Source organism: Rosa rugosa, chromosome 7 (genome assembly GCF_958449725.1).
Source record: "Rosa rugosa chromosome 7, drRosRugo1.1, whole genome shotgun sequence".
NCBI classification, from domain to species: Eukaryota; Viridiplantae; Streptophyta; class Magnoliopsida; order Rosales; family Rosaceae; genus Rosa; species Rosa rugosa.
Genome location: NC_084826.1, coordinates 31,369,395 through 31,391,575, shown reverse-complemented (window position 1 = coordinate 31,391,575; position 22,181 = coordinate 31,369,395). Strand labels below are relative to the sequence as shown.

Sequence of the window (22,181 nt, the reverse complement as noted above, 5' to 3'; positions counted from 1 at the left end):
TCATAGATCATGGCAGCTACTTCGTGAGTTGAGGGATCTGGATGCGTTGCCCTGGATTGTGATTGGGGATTTCAATGAAATCCTTAACAGCTCTAAAAAAATTGATGGTCCTATTAGGGCAGAAAGCCAAATGAGAGGCTTCAGGGAAGCCCTAGGTTACTGTGAGTTGTTGGACTTAGGGTTTCATGGACCACAAACAACATGGTGGAGTTCTGAAACGCAACTGAGGTTGGACCGAGCCGTCTGCATGACGTCATGGTATGATCTGTATGGTTTTGCTCGTTTGCAGCATCTTACTCCAAGCGACTCAGACCACGTACCAATCTTACTTCATGCAAGCACTGTGCCTTTAGTCAACAGACCACGCCATCACCGGTTCAAGTTTGAGGCGTATTGGCTATTGCATGAGGAGTGTGACGGGGTTGTCGAAACTGCCTGGCAGACTGATGTGGTCGGATCACCTCTATTCCAAGCAACAAAGAAAATAGCATATACCATAATAGCGCTTGATAAGTGGCAGAAACGACTTTCAAGGAAAGGCAACAACAATTGTTGAGGGTTAGAGTAAGACTAGAGGAGCTCTTGGATGTCACGCAGTCTGAGGTAGTTCAAGTTGAAAAGAAACAGTTGATGGAGCGGCTGCAGATGTTGCTATCACAGGAGGAATCCTTCTGGCAACAGCGTTCTAAGGTAACGTGGTTGAAAGAGGGTGACAGGAATACTGGTTATTTTCACCGCAAGGCTGCAAACAGGAAGAGAAAGAATATGTTAAAGGGGTTGTATGATGAAGCAGGGAACTTGTGTGAAGATGATGAAGGCTTGTAACAGGTGGTGTCTTCCTACTTTACCAAGATGTTTACTGCTTCAGAGATCGATTATGAGGCTATGGAAACTACGTTGGGTGCCATTCAGCCCTGTGTTTCTCAAGCAATGAATGTGCAGCTTTGTGCTCCATATTCGCCGGATGAGGTAAAGTGTGCACTTTTTCAAATGTACCCTACTAAATCACCGGGACTGGATGAGATGCCTCCCTTATTTTTTCAACATTATTGGGATACTATTGGAACTGATGTCGTTGAGGCTGTTCAAAGCTTTTTGCAATCAGGTCAGCTTCTCCGGCAGATCAATTTCACTCATATATGTCTTTTTCCAAAAGTTAGTAATCCGGAGCACATGTCCGATTTGAGACCTATAGCTTTGTGCAATGTTATTTACAAAATATGTTCCAAAGTCATTGCTAATCGTTTGAAGATGATTTTACCGGATTTGATATCGCCTTTCCAGAGTTCATTCGTCCCTGGTAGGTTGATCACAGATAGCATCCTTGTGGCAAATGAGTTAGCTCATTTTGTACACAACAAGCGAGAGGGCAGTGATGGCTATATGGCGTTGAAGCTGGATCTTAGCAAGGCTTATGACATAATGGAGTGGTTATTCCTTAGGAGAGTAATGGAGAGGTTCGGGTTTACTCATTCTTGGATTGAGATGGTGATGCAGTGTGTTTGCTCTGTGAGATTTTCCTTTTTGGTGCGTGGCAAGCCTCGCGGTCTTGTGATTCCGAGTAGAGGTTTGAGACATGGGGATCCATTATCTCCATATTTATTTCTCATCGGGGCTGAAGGTTTTTCGGCTTTACTTTGATAGAAGCAAGCTTCTGGTCTCCTTCCTGGTATTGAAGTTTGCAATGAGGCTCCTTCAGTTAATCACTTACTGTTTGCGGATGATAGTATGCTTTATGCTCACGCTTCTTTGGAAGATTGCTATGAGATACAAGATGTTATTGAGACATATGGGAGAGCTTCGGGTCAGTTGGTCAACTTTGATAAAAGTTCTGTTGTGTTTAGCAAGAATGTACCTGTCTCATTGCCAGTGGCGTAGCTAAAAATTTCTCTTAGGAGGGTTGAACTTTATTAACTAACAAATTATATTCATTTATAGTCGTCCTCTAAAAATAACACAATCTTTTGCCCAAAAAAATATAGGGGTGGACACTTTGTACCGAAAATGCGGTTACCGACCCGAACTGCACCGAAAAAGCGGTTCGGTAACCGTACCGAATTAAAACGGTGTCGTTTCATGGTCACACCGCACCGAACCGCATAAAAGCGGTTCGGTTGCGGTTTCGGGTCATAAATCGTCCGGTTTAAACCGACCCACACCGAATTTGTTTTAATTACATTTTATTTATTTATTATTTCTCTATTGATGGAAATGTTGGTTTTTAATATATAAGAAATCAATTTTTGTTTAGGTTTTTAGTTTGTAATAAGTTGCTATGTTTGCTTGATCATTGATATATATATATATATATATATGGGTTTGTTAAGTGTTCAAATATGGTATTTCTACAAGTTGCTTGATATTTGGGTGACATTTGCCAATTTGTGTGAACTCTAAATGCATTCAAAATTTATTTATGTCTTATTGAAACTGTTAGGTAAAAATAAGCATGATTTTGGCCCTCTCTTTCTAGTTGAAATTAATAAATTGGTCCAAACCGAAACCGATCCGCACCGCACTGAAAAATGGTGTAACCGAAATAATCGGTTCATCCCTTTTGTAATGCGGTTGCGGTTTGATATATAGGCCAACCGAAAAAAGCGGTTTGAGCCTTAAACCGAACCGAACCGCACCGCGCCCACCCCTAAAAAAATATATATATTAGTATAATGAAGAAAATTTAGGTGTAATATTTCTTGTACTAATGCTGAAATTGAAAGATCCTTAAATCATGTTGAATAAATTTTGGGATTTAAGATGAATGATAAATATAGAAAAACTTATGTGTTACTTCAATTTAGCATATTAATAAAGAATCGTAAATATGCGCATATGAGCATATATCGATCAATAGGGTAAGAAAACCTTGAAAAGATTCGTATTAATTAGATATATGCAGTGTATTAATAGTGTAAAATATTATTTCATTCCATTAAAGTTCAAGGATAATTAAAACTAATTAAGATAAATTTGTATTGAATTTTAAAAATTGAGACTAATTAAGGATTTTTCAAAAATTGAGAAGGGTCAATTTTATTTCATTCCATTAAGATTCATAGATCATTAACACTAATTAAGGATTTTCTAAAAATTAAGAAGGGTCAATTGACCCTTCTCGCCCTAGGCTAGCTACGCCCTTGCTCATTGCAGGAGGAAGTTTCTAGGTTACTGGGGGTGGAAGTTGTGGATTCACATGAGAAATATCTAGGACTGCCTACTTATGTTGGGAGGAAGAAAACGGCTACTTTCCAATACATTAAGGAGAATTTGGCTAAGAAGGTTGCTAACTGGCAAGGGAAATTGTTAAGTGGAGCAGGTAAGGATATCTTAATAAGAGTGGTGGCTCAAGCCTTACCTACTTATGCAATGAGTGTTTTCCGATTGACAAAGAATTTTTGTGAAGATTTGGAGCAGATGTGTGCACGCTTTTGGTGGGGTAGTATGGAAGATAAAAGAAAAATTCATTGGAAAACCTGGAAAGCTTTGTGCAACCCTAAGGAGGAGGGGGGCTAGGCTTTCAAAGTTTATCTGATTTCAATTCGGCTATGCCTGCAAAGCAAGCATGGCGTGTGATTAATAACCCTCATTCTTTGATTGCCTGGATTTACAAGGCAAAATATTTTCCAGACGATTCTTTTTGGAATGTGGAGCCTCATCCTTCTCCCTCTTTCTCTTGGAGAAGCATCTTCTCTACAAGGGATTTACTACGGAAGGGTACTTTTTGGCAGATTGGTAATGGCACAGCTGTTAATGTGTGGACTGATTCTTGGTTGCCTGGCGTACCAAACTATAGACCTAATAAGGATAATGCAGCGTTTTCTACTATTAGCTTGGTGAGTGACTTGATAAGTCAAACAGGTGTTTGGAATTCTGCTTTGATTCGTGACAGCTTTCCTGTAGAGGAAGCAGAGGCGATACTATCTATTCCATTATCTTCAAGAGGGGTCAATGACAGAGCCGTATGGAGCCTTGAAAAAAATGGAAAATTCACTGTCAAAACCGCTTATCAGTTCTCTTTTCTCTACTTCTTCTGCTAGAAACCCTTTTGAGCTGCCGGTTGGTGTGAGTTTTTGGAAGAAGTTGTGGAGTGTGTTAATTCCTAATTCAGCTAAAGTTCACATTTGGAAAATACGTCATGACATACTTCCATCAATGGAGAGATTGGTGTCCAAGAGGGTTGTCTTGGAGACTTTGGTTTGTCCACTTTGTTCTAATGCTGTTGAATCTACCATTCATTTATGCTGTGATTGTCCCTTCACTAAACAATTGCTGTAGACAAATGGTGTTGCGTTCCAGGTATGTTATAATCCTTATGTTGTGCTCTATAATGCCTTGGAGTGGCTTAGCTTTTGTGCTAGCGAACTGTCATTGAAAAATTTTGGTGAGTTGATGTTTTTATTGTGGAAAGTGTGGAAGGAATGTAATTGTAGAGTCTGGGAACACAAAAGTAAGCTAGTTAATGATGTTATGATTATGGCATTATCCAGGCTGCAAGCTTTTCGCTTTCACAATGTCCAATCTAAAGCTCACGGAGTGAGGACTGGGAGATTGGTTAGGTGGAAGGCTCCTCCTGTGGGGTGGTTTAAGGTTAATGTGGATGGCTCATATAATCATACAACAAGGAGGGGTAGTTGTGGATTTGTTGTTAGAGACTTTCAAGGCTCTATGCTTGCTGGAGGGGGTAAGTCATTATCGGGTTTGCTATCTCCGGAGCATGCGGAGGTTGTGGCTTGCAAAACTGCGGTTCATTTTATTGTGGAGAATGATTTCTTTCCAGTCCTTTTGGAGACTGATTCTTAGGTAGTTGAAAGGCAATTGGCTGTCAGGGATGGCTATAATACTTCAATCCTGGGACGAATTTACGATGACATAGAAGTCATCTTGGAGCATCATGCCAATTTGCAGGTGGTTCATACCAAAAGGAGTGCCAACAAGGTGGCTCATCTTATGGCAGCTTATTCCAGCTCTCTCTCTCTGTAGAAACTTTTTATTTTTCATCTCCTTCTTTCCTACAAGCTGCACTTGCAGCTGATGCTTGTATCATGTAAGCTTTCGTTATTATCAATAAAAGTATGACCTCCTTTCCCTCAAAAAAAAAAAACACAACAAATTTTCTATACGTGGCCTTCCCATTTAATACAAAAATAAAATTACAAACCATCTAATTTATTTTTTCTTAAATAAATTGTAATTAATGGGGTGAGAAACCATATAATTTAGAATTTTAGAATCAATAGCATTAAATATTTTTAAAACATATGGCTTAATTTACTCCCATTTTTTAGTTAATTCGCTTTTTGTTGTTAATTTTGTTGTCTAATACAAAACATCGTAAGAAAACTTTGTAATTGTTAATTTTTTTGGCCCCTCCAATGACAACTTCATAGTTCTGCTACTGTGGAGAAACTACTGATATAACTAATTTTCACATATATTTGAAGGAAACAATAAATTTTTATGAATTTTTTAATAACCAACACAAGTAATCAATATGGTCATTTACAAAACGTCAATATACTAATGTAAACTAATCATATTAAATATAGCCTTAATATAGTCAAATAATGAGATATTTTAATGGTCTTTGAGATTAAGGATATTTTAGATACTTTAGGTTGTGCATTTAGTAAAATATTACAATGATAAATTAAAGCAGGATTAATTTCAGTTTACCCCATCTCCATTGATTAATCCTATTAATTGTTCGAGAAAAAATTATCTCATTAGTTGACTGAAATTGATATATATTAAATTTTCATTAAAAAAAATAAACACAAACAAAATTACTTAATTACCCCAAGTATCTTGAGAACAGTGAAGAATAAATTGAGTATTGTTTTTATTTTTTTATGTGTCAAAATATTTTTAATTATAAATATTCAATATAGTAAATTCTGTAATTCTAAATATGAATGAAAAGATTATTTTACCCTTACTATTTTACTCACATGAGTGTTACATGACTGCCACATAGGTTTTTTAACGGAATAATGGACGGAAGTACTATAAGGGCTAACAGAGGGATAGTTCAGGTACTATTAGACCCCCTGAAAATTTGTACAATTACTTGACCTAATAAACCAAAGTCGTAGGCTCACCTTGCCATAGATATATCTATATACAGGCCTTCTATGCTAAGGAGGTCCTTAACTTAGCTTAACCTAGGAAATCACAAAGGGTTGCCACGGGAATTCCTAAGAAACAATATGAACCAGATATCAAAGCCAAAGCTAAATACCCTATAGCTAATTTTATGTCTAACCATAGGATTTCTGGATCACATGCACTTGTTGTTGATCAATTATCTACTGTATCTATTCCTAGTAACGTGCAGGATGCATTGATGGATCCAAAATGGACAAAGGCGTGAATGAAGAATTGGAAGCTCTTCAAAAGAATGCAACATGGGAGCTAGTACCTATGCCAGTTGGAAAGAAGACTGTAGGATGTCGTTGGGTATTTACTGTGAAGCTTAATGCAGATGGAACTTTTAATAGATACAAAGCGAGGTTGGTTGCCAAGGGATATACACAACGCTATGGGATTGATTATGTGGAGACTTTTGCACCTGTGGCAAAGATTAATACTGTCCGGATTCTAATCTCACTTGCAGCAAACAAAGATTGGTCCTTGCACCAGTTTGATGTGAAGAATGGGTTTCTTAATGGGAATTTGGAGGAAGAAGTGTACATGGATGTGCCCCCAGGTGTTAAGAATTACCCAAGTGACGTTGGCAAGGTGTGTAAATTGAAGAAGTCTTTGTATGGCCTGAAGCAGTCTCCAAGAGCTTGGTTTGGAAGATTTTCAAAGTCCATAAGAGCCTTTGGATACAAACAGAGCAATTATGACCATACCTTGTTCTTCAAGCACAAGAATTGTAAGATTATAGCTCTTATTGTGTATGTTGATGACATGATTGTTACGGGGGATGATCCGAAAGAGATAAATGAATTGCAAAAGTATCTGTCAAAGGAGTTTGAAATGAAGGATGTGGGACAACTGAAGTATTTTTTGGGTATTGAAGTTGCAAGGTCTAAGAAGGGGATTTCACTTTCACAGAGGAAATATGTTCTTGATTTACTTGCTGAAACGGGGATGCTGGACTGCAAACCCATCGAGACACCCATTAAGATGAATCACGGACTTGCTATCTATCCTGATCAAGTTCCAACTGATAAAGTGAGGTATCAACGTCTTGTAGGAAGGTTGATTTATCTTTCACATACAAGACCTGATATTGCTTATGTTGTGAGTGTTGTTAGTCAATTTATGCATTGTCCTAGTGAAGAGCATATGGATGCAGTCTTTCGTATTTTGAGGTACTTGAAGATGGCGCCAGGTAAAGGGTTACTGTTTCAGAAAAAAAGATGAATTGGAAGTTGTTGGGTACACATATGCAGATTGGGCTGGTGATAAAACTGACATACATTCTACATCTGGGTACTTCACTTTTGTTGGAGGGAACCTTGTCACTTGGCGCAGTAAAAAGCAAAAAGTCGTTGCCAGATCAATTGCATAAGCTGAATTCCGAGGTATGGCACATGGAGTCTGTGAAATGTTGTGGATTCGCAATGTCTTGAAAGACCTGGGTTACAAGCTTAAAAAGCCTATGGATTTGCATTGTGATAATACAGCTGTCATTGAGATTGCACATAATCCAGTTCAGCATGTGATAGAACAAAGCATGTGGAGGTTGACCGTCATTTTATCAAAGAAAATCTTGACAGAAAGGTTATGCGCTTTCCATTTGTAAACTCAGAGGAGCAATTAGCTGATGTTCTTACTAAAGGAGTGTCCAGGAAGATATTTGACAGCTCGGTTGGCAAGTTGGGCATGATAGACATCTATGCACCAATGAGGGGGAGTGTAGAATTGCTGTAAATCTGTATGTAATTAGGATATCCTGTAATTATGGAAATATTGTTTCCTATTAGATTGTCTCCTTTGTACTTGTATATATATATACCCCCATTGTGGGATGAATAGAATCATTGAATTAACCCTGAATTGAAATATTATTTTCTACTATGTAGATGTCAATAAAAGAAGGTGAAGAACAAGGGAAAGAAGAGAGTAATGAACCTTGTCTAAAGAGTTCAAGCTTTAAAAGACCCTTCATACCTGTTCAAAATAACATGACTCTTGAAAAACCAAAACAGATAACTTTTGATATTATTTAAAAGGACAAAATACTGTTTACTCCCTATACTTATAGGGAGTCGACGTTTCAATCATTGACATTTCAATTTCATCTAAAAACTCCCTAAACTCTCTAATTTCACTCAATTGGTCATTGCCATCAATTCTCCGTCAAAAACTCTGTTATCTTGCTGATGTGGCATTCTTTTCATGCTAAATTGACTATTATACCCTCACTTACTTTTTTTTATTATTTATTTTTTTCTCTCTCTATAAGTATAGGGAGTAAACAGTATTTTGTACTATTTAAAATAATGTCAGCTATGATAGTTTTAACTCTTTAAATATAAATAGAAAATACAATAAAAACCAACAAGTTTTTGACAAGTCGGTGACACAAAATTCACAGACTAAACTTTCATAGCGAAATAGTACATTGAAAAAAAGAAGAAGATGAAAAAGATAAGAATAAAAAAGAAGAGTCTTGTTTGTTTTTGTTTGTTTATTTTGAATCTTAGTAATACCTTCTAATGCAATGATGAGAACTAAGCTTTAACTTTGGCGTTAAGAGGAAATTAAACATCTTTTAGATCTAAATTTAATTCTTTGATTAATGACCTTCTATATCGTGATTGATTCATATGCATTATAACTTCGATACCATACAGAAAAGCATGCTAGAATGAATAGAGATTCATATATATTTATCCTTGTGAACTTTTGAAACGAAATATTTCTTCCCGTCTAATTAATATTTTAACTCAATACTTTTTGACGATGAATATATTGTTGATCTCATTATAATTTCACCTTCGTTACTACTTTGATTCAACGTGCATTATATAAACCCTGATACTAGACCTCACTTTTAGACCTCTTAAAGCGTTTTTGTTGATTAAGTGTGGCACCTAGGAGATGATAAATGCACATAGGAGTTCCATCATAAAAAAGCTTGTGTCCCTTATTATTACTCCCTAGTTTTACTCGTTTGAGCCTTATTTGTGGATTTTTTTTTTTTTTCATTATACCACAAAAGCCCTATCCTATCCTAGTATAGATTTATCCTACCCTATTCTAAAGTAGTGGGGCAAACTTACTAAAGAGACTCGCATCAATGCAAATTAGTTTTTCAAGCAAGTGCGGGAGAGTTGTCATTGTAAACAATCGACTAAAAAACAAAGTTGCTGAAAAAAGAAATGAGAGAATTGGGCTTTTAGAGTTCGGGTTCTCCGAAGAGAGAATTGGGAAATTTGGAGTTAGCCGAATTTTAGGATTCTCCGTGGTCAAGTCTATAATAATATATGTAGACATTCATAGAGAGAAAATAAATGTGCAACACAGCAACAGTACCTTTCTGTCATGTTTGATCCGTTAGAACATTTTCTCGTAGGTGGTGAAAGACCTACTTTTCTTAATTTTGGTCCTAGTTAGACCGAATTGAAATTTTGGATAAAAATCCTAGAAAGAACCAGCGAGTCTGGGTCGATTTTTAAGATAAAAATTTCCATCCGTCATCACTTGACCTAATTCTTAGATAACACATGAAAAATCACAATTTTATTTTATGTTTTTTTTTTCATCAGTAAGGCGATTAATTGTTTGTAGGTCATATATCATAATGTATTGTAAGTCACCACCAACGAGAAAAAGCTTTAAATCTCACAACAGGTTCGTCGAAACTTAATAAAGATGGGTTTGGCATTATTACTCAATTCTGATAGTTTCCAAGGTCCTACGCACTGCGTAGATCACAATGTATTACAAGTCACCACCAACCAGAAAAAAGCAAGTAAACAAATCTCACAATCGCGTCGTCGAAACTTAATAAAGATGGTTTGGCATTACTCAATTCTGATAGTTTCCAAGCTGTTATGGTTTTGGAGTCACGTGACATGGAGGACTCTTTTCTTCGGGGGGATCACAAAATCCGCCATCGCATTCTGTCTTTAAGTCTGAGAATATGGCATGACAGTAGAGTAGACGCTACCATCCTCCTCCATTTAGCAATGTAGAAGTTCTTCCATGCATGCATCACTAACTTCTTTAATTGCGCAAAGATTTCAATGCATGAAAACTGCAAGACAGTAAGACGTTTTACCTTCTCTCTATTATGGTTTGGTTTACCTAGTCATTTTACTCACGCAAGGCAATCTTAAGTCTATATAAACTGTGGGGTGGCTCCCCTAGTATACATATCTCAGTTAATCCTTCTCTGTTTTGCATTACAGCTAGCTTCCATTTCTCTGATTGTAATATAGATCGACAGAAGAAGAAGATGAAGTTGTCAACTAGCAGCGGCGTGTCGGTTTTGGTACTTGTATTCATCATCTTCATGAGTAGTGCCACTACAGACTTGGTGATGGTCGCAGGAGGCCGAGTACCGGAGCTTGCACACCAGGCAGCTGAGGCAGATACGACATGCGATCCGGTGCAGTTGAGTCCATGTTTAGATCCAATCCAGCATGGTTCGAAGCCGTCGAGCACCTGCTGCCAGAAGCTCAAGGAGCAGATTCCATGCCTTTGTGGATACATCAAGAACCCAGCCTTCAAGCAATATGTCACCGGTCCCAACGCCGAAAAACTCTCTGCCAACTGTGGTGTTCAGTACCCTCGCTGTTAAGGGCTTTATTATCATAATAGTTATAACTACATATAACTAAGTAATAAGAATGATCCATTCGATCATAATGTTCATCATTACTCGTACTGCTACTATCAACTACTTGTAATAAACTAATGCATCTGCACTTACTTGTGGAGTTGTGATATGTTGTTTTACTTTTACATTCATTTGTAGTGTGCTTTTCAAATTAATAGTTTCTGTTTTTTTTTTTTTTTTTGCTTGCGCTTGTTTATGATGAATGGACTATCATTAGGATATATAATTACCACGATTTAAAGTATCAATTTATCTTATTTCTTAAATCTCCGTCAAAGTTGACGCCCTCTGGAGAAGTGACAAGAACTTGTAAAGATTTAGGTAGATACGGTTTTAGCATATACAGTTGAGACTTAATTGAGAGAGAAGGTATTTGTTGGTGGGTTGTGCTTTGGAGGAAAGAATGATAGGTACGTTCACGTTTATCCGTCATCATCTTCAGGCATATTTATAGTTGGTTGTGCTCCCTTTCTGTTTGAAGGTTCAGAGAATTCCATTCTTCGAAATCTTTCTGGTTTGGCATCTATAATGTCCTGGATTATAAGGAGAGAAGATGTGGGCATTTGTTCTTACCAGTTACCACATGCTTGTGACCTGCAATTTCTTCTTTCTTTCTTTTTTTTTGGTATTTATTTCTCATATTTTCCATTAACTCTTTTTCAATGGAAGAAACAGAACTACAAAACAAAGCCACGACAACACCCCAAACCTAAACTGTCAGAGGAAGCTTGGCTAGCAGAGAGAGGGAATTAACTTGGAAGGAAATAGCTCACCATATCGATGGTCTTCTTTTTGCTGTATGTTGTAAATTGAGAACTCGCACAAGTCGGTTGTAGTTGTTAGCAACACTCCTTAAAAGCCAATAAACATACTTTACCTTCTTTTTCTTGTTCCTCTTAATTTAATTCTATTGTGTAAATTTTCCGTAGTCCTGTTTTTAGATTAAAAAACATGAGCTAATATTATATATGTATACGGTTTGAAATTCATATTAGGGGCAAAAAATTGCATAGATTGAAGTCCTTTTGAGGCATTTCAAAACAGTTGCCCATTCATCTGATGGCACAAAGGAAAGTATTATCTTATGGTGGTTTTCCATCACCCTACTCAGTCACCGGAATGGGTTCATCCCCTTTCCCAAAACTGCAGCTGCTGATTTCTACTAGAAACAACTTCTTGTTACTTCAAGTGAGCATTAACATTTGAAAACAAAGGCAGAGACCTGAAACTGTGGTCCACGTTATCATAACATGTTCATGCCAACCACTTAAAATTCCAGAAAGTGATCATCTTCCATAAAAAAGCTTGAGATGATCTTTTCGTACTGCAAATCCCTGACTTTAACATGGCTTGCACATGATCCAGCTTAAAATTTTCGCCCAACCTCAGCCAAATATTATGTATAATCAGTCAAACCTATGACAAGTCATAATTTATATATATCAGGAATTATCCACCGGCCAACCAAAATGCAAATGCAGATTTTGGTCATTAACAGGAAAAAAAAAATTAATGATTAATTGATAGAATTGATAAACTTACTCACTTTTACATGGTTATCTTCAATGTCTGATAACTAGGACGTACGGCATGCACAACAAAACTAGTCACCGGTTCAGAGATACCTAAACATTCCCCATCTTCATGTAGCTAATTCCAATTTTTTGTCACGTGGCACAAGATTCCCTTTTGTCCTTGTTGTAGCTCTCCCTGTAAACATAGGGCTCCTTTAAATTGATCTTGGGCATCCAAACATCAAGAATATTGAAAATTCATGAAGGCAAGATAGTCCAGGGTTCATGAGAAATCATCACCAAAAATTGGGGAAACACGAAAGTGGTACAAACAAGTTTTGCATACGCATCAATACATAACATGAGCATGAGAGTTCGTCCTAAGAAATTTTAGTGCAATAGAAAGGGGCTGTTTTAATATTTGATACAGACAGCACTATTTACCAAGTTGGTAACATAGGCAGCTGTTTAAATACTTATTATGTGCAGAGGATGACTTTATCTGCACATATATTATAGGGCCTCCTTCTATTCAAAGCCTGGGGTAGTCAGCCCCTGCTCCGGGTTGACTAGGTACCCTAAAGTTATCCTCATTTGCTTATTTGTGCAAACAGATGCAAGCATGAAGCACAATTTTGTTAAAAACTATGGCACACATGATCACAGATAGACCATATGAAGCCGCAAACATCTTTCCATCTCCCAAAAAGAAATACTGATTGATTATATGCTAATGCGCTCATGACTGCAGGGTATATGTTTAATAGACAAGATGAGAACTGACCTTCATCTCTTTCTGTCTTCCTCCTGTTGCTCCATAAAAGGCGAATTGGAGTACCCGCAAACCCAGCATCTGAACGCAGTTGCTTCTCCATATAGCGACGATAAGTTTCAGGGAAAAGTTTCGCATCATTAACAAAGAATACAAATGTTGGTGGCCTTATAGCAGCCTGCAAATGGATAGAGTAAATACACAATATTGCAATGTTCCTAATCTCCTATGAAAAGTTGAATACGTTTGTTATTTGATCACATGCAATTTTTTTATAATGCCAAAAACGAAGGTAGTGAATCCCTCTTCTTTTTCTTTGGTCTGAGAACTGAATCATCCAAAAGTTAATAGCATAGTCAAAATTTCATTTTTTTTCAAGTCTGAAGAGATTATGATTTCATCCATTAAAAGAACAAATCTCAAAAGTATATTGGCATCTATATCTAGAAGATTCCTAACAAAATGAATTTATAATTAGAGACAAGAGCGCCTTTGGGCAAGAACTGCAAGATAATACAAATACAGAAAACTGGTAACATGATTGCTGTTTGCAGTGTAAAGCACATACCTGAGTGCTGTAATAAATACGTCCTCTTTTGCCACCTCGTGTCCTAGGTGGTGATTTAAAAGCTAGTGCCTCCTGTACCACTTGATTTACCACAGCAGTCGTAAGCCTTCTTGACCGTTCTTTCTCAACAGTGCTAGCAGCCATGATAATTCTAAACGAAGAATAAAGTACTGCCATTAATCAGTAGCCTCTGACCAACACATGTGAACTATAAAATGCATTTCTTGGGGTTTACAAGGGTTTGAAAGAGAATTATTGATAAATTACTTGTACATTTCAGTAATGCATTTTTTCAAATACGGTGAGTCTGGTTCTATATATACATGTGTGTGTGTGTGTGTAGGGGTATGCCCTTATATAGTATTCATACACATTACACAACCGCCCCCTCAAATTGAAGCAACTACAGCGAGAGCATGTGAGGCCCCCACAAAGTGATTCAATGATCCAAACAAACCATTCATCTATCAATCAAGAAAATTATAATTTTTTTTTTAACAAGTGGTTCACTGACCCCCAGCATTTATTTGTCACCCAAAGATCAGGCATATAAGTTATCATGAGACACAAATTTTGGGTCAGAACTCTTGGATCTTCCTATGGAACACAGTAGTTGGCAGATGTTCATTAATGTTGCACTACATCAGAAGTAACATTTTTATTTCTCGGTATCCAAAACGCCCTTCTGTACCTTTTTTTCTTTGGTTTAAAAGTCCACAGCATGACGCATAAGCTATTTCGGGAAGTTGCTTGAAACTCTAGATGAGAACAATAAATAACAACATAAACATCCAATAGCTAAAATCAGAAAGCTTTCATTGCTTGAAACCAGGTATAGCTCTTAAAAATGATTGGCACAAACAAGCATCAGTAAACAAGTCCACAAGCAAATTCATGTCCATTTGTGCAAGTCTGCTATTGGCATGGGCCGTATGTGGCCTACACAAAAGCATTAACCAGAAAATGAATTTTCTTTTAGAAGAGAACAGCAATGAAATTTCCGTAGTTTTTCATTGCTGTTATCCTTATTTTTCAAATCAGGGAAACTTTTCACTCTTAAAAAAGTAACACTATAGAGAACTATAATTTAAATTTCCACTCCATATTATTGTAGAAAACATGCCCATGTATCAGTATCCTATGAGAACATATAGATGTTCAATTCACATTTCAGAATAAAGCAACAATATCTAGGAACCCAGAATTTTCAACTTGATGCCAAATATCAGCAAACAACAAATTGGTAACTAAAACAAAATATACTCTTTAGCCCTTCACTTTTGATGAGTGTGTATATATGTCGATATCAAATTATCAATCAAGAATATGGGTTTCTTCACATACATGAAGTTAGGTAAACAATCCAAATATGCTGCAAGTTAAGCCAAAAAGAGATAGTAAAGAACATACTTATCAACACTACGACCAGCTAGTGCAGTTGAATATACAACCGGCGCCCAATCGAGAATACGAAGCTTTTCCCTAACATCCTGCTCGTAGTATGTTGCAGTCTGCTGGTTTTTATTTGGTATAGTGTCCCATTTGTTTACAACTATCAGGCAACCTTTCCCTTCTCTTTCTATCCTTTCAGCAATCTTGCAATCCTAGGAGATTCATGCAGACAAAATATAGTTAGAAGAAATCTTCTTGTGACGACCAAGATGCCATTCTCTAAAGAAGTTAACAGGTAAATTTTCTAAATAAAGAATTATTTATAAAGAAAAAAAGTTTCAAGATTCTTTATTCACTATGGCTCACTCTTAAATGAGATACTTTAACTGAATTTGATCAAATATATAGTTGGAATTTGCATTTCTTTGCCATCAAGAGCCTTCATGAAAATTGGACTTCAGAAAATAAAATAGAAAAGAAAAAATATAACCCCTGGGTAGCAGATTGCATTCTAACAAATGACAACCTTAATTGCTTTCTTTCAGTAAAGTATATCACATGTCATTATTATATTTTCATTACATAAAGCAGATCAATTTATCAAATATTACATACTTTGACAGTAAACAAGCAGGGCTTGCAATTTTAGATACCCAAATTCAAATCCCAACATAGTGGTTTGTTGAAACTAATATAAAAGCTAGAAGGTGAACTCAATTTGATCATAGATCTTTTTGATAGCTTTTTTGTTAAGCACACATGTGATTAATATTGATCATATATGTACACGTCTACATGTCAGGCATATAAAACACATTAATACAACTTATATGTATAATTCCTATTTTAGAAATATGTTTTTGAACCATACAACTTAGTTTGTTTCCCCCAGCACCGAGTGCAGGCATTAAGTGTTGGCAAGTTCTTGTTCTTCACAGCACTACAGAAACAATAAATCCAGAAAAGACAATAGCCTAAGTACCTGTTCTGTGATACAAGCCATGGCCTCAATGACAAGAGCCACAACATCAGAACGGCGAATGGCACGAAATGCTCGATTAACCGATAAAGCCTCCGTCACACTACCTGATGAAGCAACAACGGCTTTTCTTCTGATTCCGGCAGTGTCAATAAGCCGGAACTTCTACAAAAACAAATTGTTGCAATTGTAAGGTTTTATCTTGACATCATGCAAGGGAATTAAACATTTTCTTAAGAAAACAAAACAGAAGAATATAAACAGACAACTAATCAACAGTTGTCCAATTATATTTCAAGAATATAAACCAACAACAGGCTAAGTCCATTTTCAGGCTGTAAATGAGTCAACACAGGAATAACTATTGATTAGAGCCTAATACTTTCGTGCTTCCAACCTTGATGATGCGGGAAAAAATTGGGAGAAGGGGGGAAGAGACTGAAATGGGACAAGGAAAACAAAAATGATAGGGAGCCAATAGGATTTCCATATTACGGTTTATCTATAAAGAGTTACATTCTTAGACATCTCTCTACATAAATTACTAGAAAAATTTCTCATGTCTTTATGAAACAGTAGAATGGAGAATTGAAAACCAATCAAACCTGTTCATCTGGTCCAGTGAATTCAATATCAATAGCATCGCGAGTAGTTCCACTGACTGGGCTAACAATTGTCCTGTCCTCTCCAACCAACGCGTTCAAAATGCTACTTTTACCAACATTTGGTCGACCAACAATTGCAATTGCAGGAACATAATCTTCTTGTTCAGCAAAATCATCAGGATCCTGCATATGATAGAAACATAATAAATTTTATCATATTGAAATCAAAATATTCAAAAGATAGCTTCTTGGACTTTGATAAATGACCAGAAGCACCAAGTCAAGTAAAAAGCAGGAATCATGCTATTGAGTGAAAAATTAACTAGCATCTATGCTCAAACAAATACCTAGCTAAAATACCACTTAAGAATGGAATACAGGATGCTAAAGTTATGTCAACTACCAATTAAAAGTTCAGCATTCACAAAGTCAGTAAAAATTAGATGACTAATATACCTCAATCTTTTTTAGGCCTGAACACACAAGATCGAGAAGCTCTCCGGTTCCAGTTCCAGATATAGCAGATATAGGAAGCGGCGAAAACCTAGCCACCAACCAAAAGCATACGTACTGTACATTAATATTTTTATATAAACTACCCTATATATCTATCTGAGTAAAAATAGGCAAATAGCTATAAATGTTTTATCTTTATTGTTATTTTGTTTTAGAAAGACGGGAACATTTACCAGCACCAACTCAAATAAATGAAAATGGATAAGAAATGAACCTCAAGAATACATCAGATACCACAATTAAACAGCTATTATTAGATTAAAACAGGGGAAATAACAAAACTAAATAACAGCTTCCTGCACTCTACAATATTATATAACAAGGAACCATACAAAAGTTTAAACACCTATACCCCCACCCTTTATAATCTACAAAGATCTTATTTGTTCCCCCCTTTCACTTACAAAGTTAAATGGCCTTCAGTATCAACCCAATCCACTTTCTCTCCCTTCAACAATATCAGCTTACTCAAGGACTGGTAAAAAAAATACCACTTTTCCGCACTTCTATGTGCACAAGATACACCAATTACGAGGTAAGGGCACATCCGCCCTCTCTTTTTAAAGAAAATCATTAGTACTAAGCATTCTTCAGAAAGTACAATTTGGGGGAAAATAAAATACAAAATAAAAACAATGGAAATAAGATTTGATGAACTATCACTTCACAAATTAGGGACTTGTTCAATATTGAATGCAGGACTCTCTAGATTAACAGATTGCTACAAATTGAAGACCAGACTCCCTTGACTAGATTGTTCAACTCACCCCAAGGACCAAAACTCTGATGCTTGCATGACTCCTTTACGTGGAGATTCACATTTGTTGACTGCAAGAATGATGTACTTATCTGAGAAGTTCCTACGTAGCCAATCTGAAATTTCCTCATCAGCCGCAGTTAGACCAGCCTGTTTCACCATTGCAAACCTTATTTCAGTATTATCTTCAACTTATAAACCAAACTCTTTTCGAGGCCACAAACTTCACTAAACACAGTCAAATACAATATAAATAAACTCATTACTGAGAAATGGTTATCATTATGATGAGAAAAAGTATTAAACTAACTGAAAACAAAATTTTGACCCAGAGAGGATTTCGTGGAATGTTCAGGGCCATTTTTGCTTCCATGTAGTCTGGGACTCGATTTGAATCACCTCAGGCTACCTATCCAGCTATTTTCTAGAGTTCCTTGTCTCCTTAATATTGTAGGGTTTGACAGGAGGCCCTGGGTTCCAGCCCAGGTCTGCAAAGTGGGTTTGAGGGAGTTAAGGGTATCAAAAGAATTGAAAACAAAACAGTTTCTAGAATCATATCTTTCCACCTTATATGCAGTGTTATTACAAACAAAAAAATTGGAATGCAAAAATACAAGTAGCATGCAGATTATTCCATCATAATCAGATGTACACCCTCAAGCAGAAACAAATTGCATTCAATTCAACGTGTCTACCAGATGAGATGAATCACACTATAGGACATATTTGACAAAGACGCATATGGAGAGCTTAGTAGGTCTGTCCATAAAATAAAAAATAAAAACAAAAAAACATGTAGTGATAATATTACAGTTTCTGCAATAAAATGTTGTTTAATATTACTAATGTTTGATAAATGTAATATGTATATACATATGCGTCTTTGTCATATGTTCTTGTCATTTCATATTTATCTAATATCAGGCTCCAAGTTTTGCAGCATCTGTCTGATGTTTCTACATATGTGCATCCTCAAATGCCACAGGAAGGCCTTTTTTCACTAATCCAGGACGCTCCCTACTCTAACCTCTCCATGAACCGTACATATCACTATGGAGCTTGCATCATATTTTAGTAATTCTTCAAGAATCTTATAATCACTTTGGGTCAAAGAACTTCTACTTCAATCTGTCTTATCATGTCAGAAGAACAAAGCACCTACAGTGTGAAGACCAATTCTACTAATGAAAAATTTCATCTAACCAATAATGCATAAGCATATTGCAGAGACAAGAAGCACATTGAAGATGATCCAACAAGCATTTATCAAAAACTGTACCTGGCCATCAACAAGAAAAATAATGACAGATGACTCTTCAACAGCTGCAGTAGCTTGTTTCTCAATCATTGAGGGCATCCTTGCAACCGCTGCCTCTCTGGAGGCAAGTGGAATTCCATCCATACCAATGGTTGTTGAAATGGCCAGTTCTTCCATGACGTTGGCCTGTGACTTTGAAACTGTAAGAACACCACCAGTATCGACCACCATAAATTCAAAGTCCCCCCAAAAGGATCTACCATACAGACGATCCCTAGTAACCCCTGGTTCATCAACTACAATTGCCTTGTTCCCCTGCAATACATCTCAATACAAGTGAAGTTACAGAATTAAAACCATAGCCACAAATACATTAGAAGATCAAACTGCACCGAGAATGTAATGATGCTAATTAGAAAGTAGAAGACCAGATTCCGATTAAGTACCGAGACAAGTCGATTGAATAATGCTGATTTACCAACATTCGGTCTTCCAACAATTGCAACTCTTGGAAGAAGATGATCAGGGATCTGCAAATGAAATTCACATGATTTAGAGACTATGAATCTTCTCAGATTCTCCTTCATCCCAACTTACAGAATTTGAAAAATAACAGTCGAATTGCATTTTAGAAACTCCTTTGCCAAAAGTAAAACCAAGCATACAGAATTGATGTATATACTTGTTCATGACATCTTATTAACTAATAACAATGATGCCAATCTTATAAGTTATCCTGATTTTAGTGATCCCCAAGATTCATTTTGTAGGACAGTAGGCTTTGTGATTTCAGTATTTACAGCAGTAAAATATAATCTGAGCAGGATAGCACCATCATTTGCTGACTTACAGTTTTATTTTTGATTGGAGTTTTCTGCCTCCTCCGGCTCCGGTTTCGGCCGAGTGCCTCTTGATCAGTTTTCTCATCTTCTGAAAACCAATAAAAATAGATGCAACAGACATCAGATAGAGAGAACCACAAAATGCAGAGACATTGATAACTGAGTCACAAAATGGAGAAATTCAGGCCACCACAGAATTCAATTAGGTGAATAAGAACAAGTATTGAAAAGCATCATTGTTCCTTTGAAATTTTGGAAGTGGATTTCAATGTGTAAGAAGACTAGTAGGAGTAGCGAAGCATGAATAAGCAGGGAGAGAGAGGCACCGATTGTGAGCTGGTTGGAGAGAGATGAAGAGAAGTCTCGGACGGCGAGAAAGGCGTCTTGTTCGAGGGCGTCGAGGTCCAAATCGACGTCGGACTCTTCTGCTTCTGCTTCTGCTTCTGGTTCTAGTTCTTGTTCTTCGTCGTCGTCGTCTGTTAGGGAAACGTCGAGATGATCAGTGGCGGAGAGCAAGCGGAGAGGAAGACGAGAAGCGTGGTGGTGGGAAAGGGAAAGGGAAAGGGAAAGGGAAGGGGAGGAGGGAGTGGTGCGGAGAAGATGAAGAATTGATCTGGGAAATGGGGAAGAAACAAGAGATAGGGTTTTGGACAGAGCGGTGGTTCCTCCGCCTCCGCCTCCGCCTCCGCTGTAAGACAAGAAGAGCTCAGCAGCAGCTGCCATTTTTAAGTCTCTCTCTCGGAATTTGGCGCTTAAAACCTCCGAGGTTTTATCCACTTCCGCTCCCTCTGTGCTTCCTCAGGTTTATCATTATCATTATTGTTTATTTATTTAATAATAGTTTTTTATTTTTATTTTTTATATTTAGGATTCTGGTATGGGAAGTTTTATTCACATGTTGTAAAATATTACAATACATCTCCTACTTCATAATTATTTTAAAATGTTACAAGCAGGATTGTGTTTCTAGTAAAATATTAAAATAGAAAAGTTAATAGATGAATATCTAACATTTTACTAGAAACACAACCCCGAACATCCTAAACTATCCTCATTCAATACACCATACTCATCCACTAAATAAACATCTTTATATATATAATATTTATCCAGAGCAAGGTCTCGCTCAGAAATTAAAGTGCAATGTTAGATTTTAGGATCATTTTTCGGTCTCATATCCACATCTCGACCGTTCAGTTTTTAGGTATTACTTTGCAAAATTTTAGCCAAATTGATGATCTTAAAATCGCTTAAACCTGTTTGGACCCAAAATGAGCATGTTGGCCTGACAAGGCACGTTTTGGAGAAATTGAGCTAATGTCAGTGGCTCAAGTTATATATTGTCGACAAGTTCGAAATATATATTTAGAGGCTAAATAAAGCCTACTATGGAAGCATGGAAGCATGAAAGCATGAAAAGTCAACTTTAGCACATTTTCCTACTTCGGCTAGGAGAAATCGAGCTAAACAAGGAAGGAGGGGCGGCAGACTAACCAAACGAAATCGAAATGAGCTAAAACTTTCCAGATTAGATCTAGAAAGCCCAAGGATTATTTCTTATGAAGAGTGCCAGAGCTAGTTTTGAGTGGAAGGCCTTCAAACAATCAATCCAATTTTCTATAGAAGCAAAACTGGAAAACTGGACCTGTAAGAGGTCCAGCAGCGTTTCCGGCCCAACCACTATATCAAAATAGAGGTTACAATGAAACACTTAGATACACAATTCACAACAACAATCTCTAAGATTATCCAAGCCTCTCTAGAGCAACCCTCTCCTTCTCTTACCGGTAGTCATACTCCAGTCCTAGTCTCCTCACGAGCCGACTGTTAGTGCTACCAAACCTTCCAGCCAAGCTAAAGTCACGCTTTAACAAGTTCTCCTCACTTCCTAGTAGTTCTCGCTCTGCTCGATCTACAACATCGAGTATCGATTGTGATTTTGAAGAAGCTCAGCAAAAGTCCTCGCCACGAGGCACAAAGAATCTCACGACGAGGTTGGTGCTCTCCTCGTCCACAATCACTTGAAAGAAGTCAGGTCAAAGGACACCCCCGACGACCGCACCCGAACGGTGCTAGCACGCCCGTGCAGAAAAGAGACTGTTGACCAGCTGCAACAAAATTGGAGCCAAACAAAACCAAATGGACGAACTGAATATGTCCAACCTGATCCGTACTAGCTT

The 22,181-nt window shown here is 37.1% G+C and overlaps 2 protein-coding genes across 2 annotated transcripts; one reads left to right on the top strand and one right to left on the bottom strand.

Moving 5' to 3' along the window:
• Positions 1–10,086: 10,086 nt before the first annotated feature.
• Positions 10,087–10,923, top strand: LOC133721976 (non-specific lipid-transfer protein 2-like). The gene is made up of 2 exons (XM_062148758.1): positions 10,087–10,223; positions 10,368–10,923. The coding sequence occupies exon 2, from the start codon at positions 10,415–10,417 to the stop codon at positions 10,757–10,759; it is 345 nt and encodes a 114-aa protein (XP_062004742.1). The 5' UTR covers positions 10,087–10,223; positions 10,368–10,414; the 3' UTR covers positions 10,760–10,923.
• An 866-nt stretch (positions 10,924–11,789) lies between these two features.
• Positions 11,790–20,795, bottom strand: LOC133721975 (uncharacterized). The gene is made up of 13 exons (XM_062148757.1): positions 20,328–20,795; positions 20,010–20,089; positions 19,606–19,689; positions 19,181–19,474; positions 17,912–18,051; positions 17,085–17,172; positions 16,629–16,811; positions 16,027–16,188; positions 15,063–15,256; positions 13,653–13,803; positions 13,097–13,262; positions 12,345–12,508; positions 11,790–12,214 (listed from the first exon to the last, which is right to left on the bottom strand). Exons 1-12 carry the CDS (start codon positions 20,722–20,724, stop codon positions 12,441–12,443), a joined length of 2,007 nt encoding a protein of 668 aa, XP_062004741.1. The 5' UTR covers positions 20,725–20,795; the 3' UTR covers positions 11,790–12,214; positions 12,345–12,440.
• Between the last annotated feature and the right edge of the window lie 1,386 nt (positions 20,796–22,181).